The sequence below is a fragment of the Oryctolagus cuniculus genome, chromosome 2 (genome assembly GCF_964237555.1).
Source record: "Oryctolagus cuniculus chromosome 2, mOryCun1.1, whole genome shotgun sequence".
Taxonomy (NCBI): Eukaryota; Metazoa; Chordata; class Mammalia; order Lagomorpha; family Leporidae; genus Oryctolagus; species Oryctolagus cuniculus.
This window is the reverse complement of record NC_091433.1, coordinates 89,367,555-89,379,942: the sequence shown is the minus strand read 5'-3', so window position 1 is coordinate 89,379,942 and position 12,388 is coordinate 89,367,555. Positions and strand designations below refer to the sequence as shown.

The 12,388-nt window shown below is 40.2% G+C and overlaps 2 protein-coding genes across 8 annotated transcripts in view; both read right to left on the bottom strand.

Moving 5' to 3' along the window:
• The window catches only part of LOC138843046 (disintegrin and metalloproteinase domain-containing protein 32-like), a 498,529-nt gene that overhangs the window by 299,263 nt on the left and 186,878 nt on the right, over positions 1 to 12,388 (bottom strand). The window lies entirely within an intron of this gene.
• Positions 1 to 12,388, bottom strand: part of LOC138848517 (disintegrin and metalloproteinase domain-containing protein 32-like) — a 48,354-nt gene that overhangs the window by 1,665 nt on the left and 34,301 nt on the right. For all 3 annotated transcript variants that reach the window (XM_070068583.1, XM_070068584.1, XM_070068585.1), the window contains one exon: positions 10,104 to 10,142. In XM_070068583.1, coding sequence (XP_069924684.1) covers positions 10,104 to 10,142 — 39 coding nt within the window. The remainder of the gene's footprint in view (positions 1 to 10,103; positions 10,143 to 12,388) is intronic.

Below are 12,388 nucleotides of genomic sequence, written 5' to 3'. Positions count from 1 at the left end.
AAGAGAACAGGTTCCATGCATTGCATAGATACAATTCTAAGAATATAGCCAAACTTCTCTCTCTCCCTCCACATCTCTCGAAATACCCCCAGGATTAAGTTTCCAATAAACTTAAGAGAAGTTTACTAAATGGAATTAAAATACTAAATGATTTAAATATTAGCAGTTTAGATTAATAAAGATTCATAGATTATTGGTGCAATACTCCACCAATTCTTCAACTCAATCAATACTTAGAAATTAAATGCAGCCTAAGAATTTCATTTCAAATTCAAATAGATACTTATTTTTAACATTCCTAATGTATTTACTTACTACTACTACTAACTTGGGTGCTTTCCTGTGTTTCTGATGTAAATAAATAACACTTTTAGATTGATATAATAGAGCCTCTCAATGTTATATTTACTTAGTAGGGCAACTTCCTCTTTCCCTTCAAGTTTGTAGTAAAAAATAAATATCTGCCAAATTTCTGTTTTCATACTCATTATTCCCAATAGTCAAAATAAAATTTTTGGGCCTCTTTTCTATTTGCTACCTATAGATTATTTCTAATCTTTAAATAATCTAGAAGAGAAAAATGAATTGAAAAATTAATCGAGATTAATTCACAGAGAAGTTAATATAAAAGATTAGTTAGCAATAATTCAGTGATGAAAATGGCATAATTTTGATCTTAACACCTCTGCTAAGGTTGTAACTCCTAAACTTAGAGTTGTTTTTTCAACTACTACAAGTAACATTCTCTTTTTAATATAGCTAGTGTTCCCCAAAAGCCTTGGAGATTCAAATATGTAATTAGGAGTCCTCCTATGTAGATTTCTGCTTTTTAAAAAATCATGTTTAATTGTGTCTGCCCAAGGAGTTGTCTACCAACATCTCTCACTTGCTTTCCAACAGGAAAAACTTTTAAAAGTATACATAAATGGTTAGTGAAATAAGCCAGTCTGAAAAAGACAAATATCATATGTTTTCTCTGATTTCTTACAGTGAATATATAATACAAAAATGTATGGGAATGAAATGGACATCTTTTGATTTGATTGTTGATTTTGGCTCTTGTTTATTATTTAAATGCTCCTAGGTGAGTGAAATGCTGGGAGAACTGAAGTACTGAAACCGTGCACCACAACTGCCATGGTGATAGTGACAGAGACCAGAGGCAAAGGGAAAAACAGCTTTTCTCACATACTTAGTTTGTAGAAAGCAATCAATATCTGTCACTCCCCCTCTTCGCAGAGGAACGACACAGGACCCTGCGCTGTTCTTTTGTCTGCTCGGCCCTTCCCAGGTTTGCTGCTGGTTCTTCCCAGGTTGGCTGCCAATCCTTCCACCTCCGTGGAAGGGCGGCTCCCCCTGCCACTTTCCCCACTTCCGCGGGGGAGCGGCACACTGCCGGCCGGCTCTCTTGGGGGCTGCTCAGATGTTATCCGGATGTTCCCTTTAGATGTTCCTGGTGCATGTTGTCTCTCTCCTCCTTTATAGTCCTCTTCCACCAATCCCAACTCTGCTACCCACACGCCGAGCACGCTGCTCTCCTCCAATCAGGAGCAGGATCAGCTCCTGCAGGTCATCACTCAAGTTGGCGAGAGGCAGTTGCGTAGAAGTTGTTTACTCCCTTCTCAGCGCCATATTGTGGGAGAGCAGATGCATAGAATAAGTTTTAATTCCAGTAACTTAGTCTAGTCCGAGTTGCTCCCCACAAATATCTACTAAAGGGTGGCTATGTCAGGGAATATTCAAGAACAACAGAGAGAATTGATGTAAAAATAATGTAGATTTCAGAGGGATGCAGTGACTCAAGGAGAGACACCACATAATGCTGCAGTGTAGCCTGGAAACAGCCTGTGGCCATAAGAGCTATTCTGGAACAGCAGTGGATTGAAGTAACTTTAAGAAAAAAATACTCGGGGCCGGCGCTGTGACACAGCAGGTTAACAAACTGGCCTGAAGCGCTTGCATCCCATATGGGCACCGGTTATTGTCCCAGCTGCTCCTCTTCTGATCCCAATCTCTGCCATGGCCTGGGATAGCAGTAGAAGATGGTCCAAGTGCTTGGGCCACTGCACCAATGTGGGAGAACCGAAGGAAGCTCCTGGCTCCGGGCTTTGGATCGCCACAGCTCCAGCCGTTGCAGCCATCTGGGGAGTGAACCAGTGGATGGAAGACCACTTTCTCTGTCTCTGTCTCTCTAACTCTGTCTTTCAAATAAATAAATAAATCTTAAAAAGAAAGAAAGAAATACTAGACAATACAAGAAAATGAAAACTTTACAAGGGAAATTAGTAGACCTGTAAATATTTGATAACTTCAGAAAGATCACAAAGTCAATAACTCCAGAACATGGGAAACTAAAACTTTAAGAGAAATCAGAGCACCCGTATTAGCACAATTGTGAACAGTTGAGGACATGTAGGCTGTGTTTTAGTGTGCTTATGATACTATCTCTTCTATAAACTTCTCCAAAGTGCGGAACTCATTCACTCACTTGTTCATATTTAGTTTGTACGTCTAAATGCAATCCAAACAAAGAAGTGCTATATTTTTTATGGATGTTAATGTAAATTATGTTAAAATGTTCAGCTTATGAGTTAGCTTCACAAACTAATTATAAATACCTGCCTTTCCCTAAAGTAACCTGAGTCAGTCACACGTGTAGGCAATTGGTAGAAATTTAGTCAAAAATGAAGAAACTGGGAGCTCCTAGGCAAAGCAGGAGAGAAAGCTGACTGTCCTAAGAGATGAGGTTCTAATAACCCCAACTTGGAAGGCGTGGAGGACATGTGGCTGCATTTGTTTGGAAGCTGTAACTGAAATGGGGGAAAAGGCTTGGTAAGTGCTTCGCTACCTTCAGCTTTGATCAGAAGATTTCTGCCCAGCTCTACACATGGACATGTCAGCCACCTGCAGAAATCTGCTTGCATCTGGGAGTACCTGCAAATAGCTCTTACCCAGAGTGCCCATCCCCCTGGGACCTAAGGAGGGAATGCAAAGAAACGATTGCCTTCTTAATGGTATGTAGGAGCAGCTTGAACATACCCACATTTCCAAAGTCAACTAACCAATCACAGATGCAACCACAATGCTTCTGGTGCAATTGTTCGTGTCAGGTATCTATAGTGATTCCCCAACTTTTGAACTTGACCCCTTTTGTGCTGCTCATACTTAAAATGGACTAGTTACAATGCAACAGGAAAGATGGGTCTTATAGGACACCAGTCCGGTAAATGTCTCAGCTTACTAGTACTCCAATTAAACTCACTTTTGTTGCTACAACACTTCACCCTTGAGTTATCAGGTTTTTCATGTGGTAGGCAGATGATTGTGAACTTGGTGACAATTTTTGTTCCACCAAACAAGAACAAGCTGTGTAAGGGGAGCCAACACATGTTCAGAGGACCCTCAATGGGAAACATCTATCAGATGTCAAAACTCTTTGTTCTGAGACTTTCCCCTGGGCTCTCCACAGAGGTGTCCAGTGCCTCAAGCACTATACTGTGGAAGCAAAGGAATGTCTGATTCTGTGGGTCCTCTGTTCTGCCTTGGAGCAGGGCAAGTTGACTTGGTATGTACAACTGAGTACCACCTTCTCCTCTGTTTTGGGAAACTCCTTTAGGAAGATTAATGTGTATTTGATTTGATCTTGGATTCCTGTTAGAGAGAGGAAAATAATTTATAGGACTTGTACCCAAATTTCTTTTATGGTTGTCTTCATTTCAATAGCCAAATCCTTTTGTGATTGTTTGCAACTAAACCCTTTGTATGGTTACTTTTGTCTTGGTTCTGGTTTGTCTATAGTTGAATCTCTCTTGCTCTTTCATTTTCTGTCGCAAGCAGAAAACAGGATGTGAAATAAGCCCTACACCCTTAAAAAGAGCGTGCTGTGGTATATTTCAGATAAATGATAATAGTACTGCTACAAAACTATGAACAAAATGAAATAATTTATCATAACACAGATCACCCTCAACATATTTTTAAATAAAAAAATTATGGTCCATAAATAGTTACTTAAATTATTATAGTGTCCTACGATTAGAGTTTCTTTGTGAAAGAAAAAAAATGATGAAATGTCCAATGTCTAGGCATTTATGCTTTGTACTAGCATAAAAGAGGCAGCTAAAAAGGGAAAGCACCTACTGACATCCCCACCAACTCTACGCTTCACTCTCCTTACCTTTGTGCTGTGGCTGAGGTAATCCCAAATTACTGTTGCAAAAAAAACCATGACTCCAGGTACAGATCACACTGGAAATGGGCAATATGGTTGCTAGTCATGCCCTCACAATGATCTGTAGCCTATAATATTATCATTATAATAAAATTACTACCCTTTCTCCATCATTTACAGAATGCCATAATACATCTAGATTTCCCAGAATCACTGGAAAATGGGCAGTCACCAAATTTCTAGAAACCTCTACCCTTTCCTGGAAAACTCCACCCCAGGTACCAACACTAAGGAATATCCTACACTACTTCAAGATTTATATTAAAAAGTTAGTTCCAAAATCTCAATGTATACAGCTCACTTTAGTGTACCAAGACTCTCTTCTCAACTGTGCACTTGTGCCTTGCTAAAATTAAATCTTCCACCAACCTTTACTTCAACTCATCCTCAAATAATCTTTCTTATATCAGACACAAGAACCCAGGCAATAAATCTGCCACTTGCCCTTGCATTACTCACCCTGGAAGCTCCATGCTAAGTGCTCTGCCTAATTCCCCAGCTGCTATTCTATGGCAACGTCACTTGCATCTCACAGATAACCTCGCTTGTGGTCCACACTGGCTGCTCTACTTTTACATAGTAGGACCCAAACTCTCCCCTTATGGGGAAATGTACTGAGCCTCCACCTAGCATGATGCTGTGATCAGAAGCCTAATCTGGTCTCTCAAATTGAGAAACAACAAGACACTCAATTCAGGACAGGTGCCTCTTTCAGAGCAGGGAAATATATGCTGTGCCAGTATATATAGTAAGAGACGTTTATCAAGAGAACCCCTCTTTGTATGATGGAGCTCTTTTTTTCCCACCTCTCTTCACAGGTGGAACAATAAACATACTCTCATGAATATGTTGCTCACTGGAGATGAAGGAAGATGATATTGATAAAGCTAAGGGAGAGGCTCACTATCTTTACTTAGTGGATACTCATATTTTCCAGAAACAAATTCCACCACCCCTATAGAGGAATGTTGCATTTATAGGAGATATATTCAGGAATAATAATGGGGATGCATAAGAAAAAAATTTTAAATAAGACAAAAAACAAAAGCCTCAGAAAGATCCACCAGAATTTGCATATCAGGTTTTCCAGTTATGAACTGAGGCCTATTCTGAGGCCCCTGAAAAATATTCGGACAAATATGACTTTGACTGGGCAAAGTGCTCCAGAAATAAAACATTTTAAAGGTTGGATGAACCTTTTAAAATATGTCCTTCACAAGTTATACTATTTTGATATAACCCAGGCTCCAAAAGGCAAATGTATATTTTGTCCTGATTTGAGGTAACTAAGATACAGAGTATGAAAGAATATAATGCATATGATTGAAACTGATACTTTGGGATCTGATCATTCTTTATACCCCTTATCTATACTCTAGAGGAACAGTGGTTTTTTTACTTACTACTTGTATAATTCTTTAGTGGAGTGTTAACTTGTGATTATAAAGTAAACTGAAATCATGCCAATGTAAAAATTACAATGACTGAGACTGAGGGAGGGAGGGAGAGAAGGATGGGGAAGTATCCTCATGCTCATAAACATGACAATAGGTCTGATCTGATTTCATCATCATTTAAAAAATCATCTATTATTTTTCACTTTATGTTTCTGTGTGGGAGCAAACTGTTGAAATCTTTACTTAATGTATGCTAAACTGATCTTCTGTATATAAAGAGAATCGAAAATGAATCTTGATGTGAATGGAAGGGGAGAGGGAGTGGGAAAGGGGAGGGTTGTGGGTGGGAGGGACGTTATGGGGGGGAAGCCATTGTAATCCATAAGCTGTACTTTGGAAATTTATATTCATTAAATAAAAGTTAAAAAAAAAAAAACAAAGTTGATAGAAAAAAAAGATACATATATAAAATGTTTGAAATATGCTTCCATAATACGAATTTAAAAACCAATTAAAACTCAATTAATAAAATTATATATAAAAAAGAATGCCGGTTTTGTTACTATAAGGAATAAGGACATTTACAAAAGGTTTGTCCCAAGTTAAAAAAAAAAATAAAGCAAAAAATGGCTCAAATTTCTTTTTTAAAGTAAAAAGGCTCAGTACCCACAATGGTTTAAAAAAGCTCTTAAATGAGAAACTAGTGAAGCACCAGAGGTCCCCATATTTTTAGAAAAGCCAATTTGGATTTTCCTATAGGAGCCCTGGGTAAAAAAATGGGACTGGGAAACAAACTGTTTGACTTCTTAGTATACACTGGAGTCTCTTATTTAATGATAAACACTAAACTTGCTCAGAAGATCTTTCAGTCTAATCAAATCCTGGGCCTATCTGGGAAAATACAAAATTGAACATTCTTAGAACCATTAAAATGCAAATTAGGATTGTGCCCTACAACACAGCCTTTTGTATATTCGAGAATACCCTATATCTCTCTCCTAGGCTGAGACCTCTGATTCAAATTTATATATTCAAGTAACTTTTTTTTGACAGGCAGAGTGGATAGTGAGAGAGAGAGACAGAGAGAAAGCTCTTCCTTTGCCATTGGTTCACCCTCCAATGGCCACTGCAGCCGGCGCACCACGCTGATCCAAAGCCAGGAGCCAGGTACTTATCCTGGTCTTCCATGGGGTGCAGGGCCCAAGTACTTGGGCCATCCTCCATTGCACTCCCTGGCCACAGCAGAGAGCTGGCCTGGAAGATGGGCAACCGGGACAGAATCCGGCGCACTGACCAGGACTAGAACCCGGTGTGCTGGCGCCGCAAGGCGGAGGATTAGCCTAGTGAGCCGTGGCGCCGGCTTCAAGTAACTTTTTCATCAAGAGAAGTCAACATTGACACTCAGAACAGGCTTGGAACATTCTGCTGGCCCTCATAGAAATACTTATCAAAGAAGAGAACTTCTTTCCCCAGAAATCTTAGGGGAGATCTAGACAACTCAGGTTGATCTTATTTCATGGACCAGATCTTGACTGAGGCAAGCCTGAAACTCTCCATAGAGATTGGCAGAATCATGGATCATGGTAAATGTCATGCCAGAGATGTGACAGTAACTTTCAAGGAGGCCCTTGAGGTCAGAGTCCTACTACCATGGAATTCAACACAAAAACAAACATTATTGCCCTTACTCAAGCTCTCCCTCTGGCATAAGAGAAACTGGTGAAAGTGTCATCTCAAGGCATGTTTTTGCAGTTTTACATGACCAGAGATAATTTAAAAGGAGAGAATTCGTCACTCAGGGAATAAGAACATAAAACATAACCATGAAATTCTACAACACTTAGAACCTGTTCATAAACCTCTAATGGGAGCAAAAATGCATTATCTGGCCGGTGCCGCAGCTCACTAGGCTAATCTTCCGCCTTGCGGCGCCGGCACACTGGGTTCTAGTCCCGGTCGGGGCGCCGGATTCTGTCCCGATTGCCCCTCTTCCAGGTCAGCTCTCTGCTGTGGCCAGGGAGTGCAGTGGAGGATGGCCCAAGTACTCGGGCCCTGCACCCCATGGGAGACCAGGATAAGTACCTGGCTCATACATTGGATCAGTGCGGTGCGCCAGCCGCAGCACACCGGCCGCGGCGGCCATTGGAGTGTGAACCAATGGCAAAGGAAGACCTTTCTCTCTGTCTCTCTCTCTCACTATCCACTCTGCCTGTCAAAAAAAAAATGCATTATCTAGTTCATCCAAAAAGTCCTACATAATCAAGGGAAATCAACTTTCTGACCAATCTGCAAAGAGGGCAGACAAAAGTAGAGACTATCAGGCTGTTTCTAGGGTCCTTTCTCCTGCAAACTAATCAGTTTAGGAACGGATCAAATAACACCTTGAATAAGACAGAGAAAGAGCCAGTAACAGGGTTTTGCTTCCAACCAAAATTCCTCAGGTTTGAAATGCAATGCATAAGGAATTACCTTGATTCTAGAAATGCTGTGCTAAACTATGCTATAGCACATTAGTGAAAATATTCATTATAGGTAAGATGTCCCTTTGCAATGTGTCCAAAATTGAATCATTGTACACAAATTACAAAAGAAAAGCTATGCAGCAGATCATCTAAGGTTATATGACCTGTACCAAAAATCATCCACAGAAAAATGCCAAGCCATCTACCAGCCCAGCTAAAAGGGAGCTCAACATAAGGGTTGCTACTCTACTGAAGATGGGCAGGTTCATCTCACCCAAATGCCCTGAGCTGCAGGGAACGTCTCATACTTACAAGTGTTTCTGGGGATGTTCTCTGGATGGGTAGAGGTCTACCCCACCCAAATAGAAAATGCTTGTGAAGTGGCCAAAATATTTCTCAAGGAAATCATCTTGTAATTAGTGCTACCTAACACATATTCACAGTTATGATGGGGCAGCATTTGTTTCTTTTATAACCTAATGACTATCGAAACCTCTCCATATTAATTGGAAATTATACTTCCATTGGAGGCCCTAGTCCACAGGAAAAATGATACCAATCATATCGTATGTAAAGTCTTATCAAGATGTATGTGAAGAAACTAATTTAAGTTGGGACACGGCACTTCCAGTTGCCTGGCTGTGGATACAGGTGATCTTCCTGAAGTAGGCTTCAATTAAAACACTGCTTGGGATCTGCATCCCATTTCAGGTGCCTTGTTCAAGTCCTAACTCCAACACTTATGATCCAGTTTCCCTCTCATGCACACTCTGTGAGGCAGCAAATGATGTTTCAAGTAAATAGTTCTCTACCATGACATATTTGGAAGACTTTGACTGAATTCCAGATTCCTGGCTTCAGACTGGCCCAGCCCTGGCTGTTGTCGGCATTTGGGAAGTGAACCAGAGGGTGAAACATTGATTCTCCCCATTTCTCTTGGTGTGCTGCATAGAGGTGGCCTCCTAGATTTGGACATGATCTGGAATGGTAGTAAACCAGGAAAGAATATCACCTGTCCCCTGTACACAAAAATAAGGACTTTAAGTAAAACATCCAGGATAGAAACCTACAAAATATTTCATTTCTGGAGAAACACCTATAACCTACTACTGTTGAGGTTGGGAAATTATATACTTAATTAGATTATTATACAGAGATAGGCAGTTTTCATTGAATAGAATTTGACCTAATGAACACGACTATGTAATAATGAGAGGCTAGGGAAGTTCATAACTCCTAAACCCTTATAATGCTTTTTCTTCAGAAAATTCTTCTTAACTGACCAGGACATGCATTGATTCACTCAGTGGTCCATGAGGGCAAAATTTGTGTTTTTACTTGGAGAGAATCCAAATAAAGAAGAAAACACCCAATTCTGGTACAGGAAGAAAGTAAAGAGAGATTTTGCTTTTCAATCAGTACCTTAAATATGTCACCAATTATTTATTCCATTGCTCCCAATTATAATCTACCAATGCACCACTAAATAAACTGAAGAAATAAATATAAATATTTCTTTTTAAAAAGGACTCATTAGTGATTAGATTGGCAAATTGTAACATTTTTTTTTGACAGGCAGAGTGGACAGTGAGAGAGAGATGCAGAGAGAAAGGTCTTCCTTTGCCATTGGTTCACACTCCAATGGCCACCATGCCCAGCACGGTGTGACCAGCACACCGCGTTGATCCGAAGCCAGGAGCCAGGTGCTTCTCCTGGTCTCCCATGGGGTGCAGGGCCCAAGCACTTGGGCCATCCTCCATTGCACTCCCTGGCCACAGCAGAGAGCTGGCCTGGAAGATGGGCAACCGGGACAGAATCCGGCGCCCCGACCGACCGGGACTAGAACCCGGTGTGCTGGCGCCGCAAGGCGGAGGATTAGCCTAGTGAGCCACAGCGCCGGCTGTAACATTGTTTTTAATTTTAGATTTCTACCAAGGGGGTGCAAATAAAACTTAATTGATTACCTTGTTTTTTAATACACACTGCTTGTATGAAATACTTCTTATTACTTACTTGATAGTAATTGCTTGGCTGCTGCTTTCTGATCTGTATCTAAATGAGAATATAAATAATGCTTTCAAATCAACATTAGCAAATAAAGGGTCATACAGAATGAATATTTTACAATCTTATAACCTGCAATAACTCTTTGCTAACAGTAATGACTATTACTGAATATATATTATTGCTAAATTTGGGTATGCAAATCAGTGAAATTATTGTTTACCAACATACCAAGTCCATAAAGCAGATAAATACCAAACTTCCAACTAGGAAGAGCAAGGATAAGATTGGTTTTTCTCCTTACCACTTCCCAGTACAGAATACATGCTTGCTTTTGAATGTCAGATTCTGGTTTTCATGTTCCAACCTAATGTTTTATCCATTAAGAATCAAATGACTACAGGTTGTGACTTCAGAGCTTCACTGACTTCTACATAAGAAAGAAAAATTGGCTAGCAGATGAAATTCCCTCTTGTATTCCCAGCCAAGCAAAACAGCAAAAAACCAATAAAAACAGCCACTAAAATTCTAAAGAAAAAAGTTATTTCATACAATAGTTTTAAAAAGTAGAAGCTGAAACTGTACAAAGGAATTAAGAACTGAAGGGGTATGAATCTAGGATACATGAAACAATTGAACACATCAGTTTATCAGGAGTTGTGACCTAGAAATCTGGATATGACCTCGTCCTCTAAACCCTGAGACATGAAATGTCACATCACCAATGTAATAGGGGTATAAATTCTGTTATCCCTAGATAGCGTGAGGCAACAAGGAAACTGTTGCACAGGTGTAGGTGGAATAGGAACACTGAGAAATATCAGAATATAGAGAATTTAAATTAGTTCAGGGATATAGATAGAAACAGTACATGGAGAAACAGCAACTATAATCCTGTACCCAAGTATATATTCAGGACACCAATTCATGCTTTCCACGAATACTAGATCTCCAATTGTTATTTAATTGGAAGAGAAACAATGAGACATCATTAGCAATGCAAGATATGTAGAATGCTCATGAGACAATCATTGCTAATTAGGGTTGTCTTAGAAACAAAACACTTCAAAGAGATGATGCCAAACAACAGAGCAAATTAAAGAAGTATAGGAACAGGAAAAGTTGACAAAAGGCTGCTTAGGTTTCTATAGAGGTTAAAATGGCACAGAAGCCATTAAATAAGAAATAAATGACCCAAAAAAAGGCTTTGAACTTTCAATGTTAGGTGAAATCACCAGAATACTAGTTAAACAAACAAAAAGATTTATGAAAGACAAACCAAGACACAGATAATTTCAGAGATATGATACAGAGAATGGGGGAGAAAGAAGAATCAGAACAAGGAAAGAAGGACTGCATTTCCAGAAGATTGGTAGAAAATTCAAGCAGGAAGCAACAGAAACCCTAAACAGCACAGAGACTAAGAAAGCCAATTGGGAAAAGAAAGCTACTCTGGCTCCCTGGTCTGGGGAACTCCACCTCACTGAGAAGAGGTAAGCAGAAAGTTCTGCAACCCCATTACCGCCACAGTCTGGCAGCCAGAAATACAAGACAATTCCATAGTCCTCACGGACTCTAAATCTCAGAAAGCTGACACTGCATGTCTCTGAAAAAGTAAACCACATTTCCTCTGCCTAACAAAGCCCCAGCCCAGAGCCACTAGAGTACAGCTGATACTAAACTCTATTCTCTCTAAGGGACCAGCAGGCATCAGAAGCCCCCAGAGCCACAGAAACTTGCACTGCAAAGAGCAGACCCTTCATCATCCTGAGGCTGTGGGAATGCAGGGCACAGCCCTTGTGCATGATCTAGTGATGTTCCCCTCTTTACTAATTGGGGCTCAGCACCAGAAGCAACTAAAACAGAAACTCACAGTATCAGACCTGGGGAAGTCCCTTTCTGCAGCTCTTTGAACGGGGTACTGTATAGCCAGGGAATGAGTTCCAGTGTCACCCTTGTATACCATATTGCAAAAGCAGTATGCAGAGTTGTATAAGAAGTGCAGAAAAAAGGAAGAAAGGAAGAAAGGAAGAAAGGAAGGAAGAAAGGAAGGAAGGAAGGAAAGAAGGAAGGGGAGGGGACGAGAGGGGAGAGAAAGAGAGAGAGAAACAAATAAGAAAGAAAAAGAGAGAGAAATTAGAAAGAAAGAAAGAAAGAAAGAAAGAAAGAAAGAAAGAAAGAAAGAAAGAAAGAAAGAAAGAAGGAAGGAAGGAAGGAAGGAAGGAAGGAAGGAAGGAAGGAAGGAAGGAAGGAAGGAAGGAAGGGGGAGGGGAGGGGAGGGAAAGAGAGAGAGA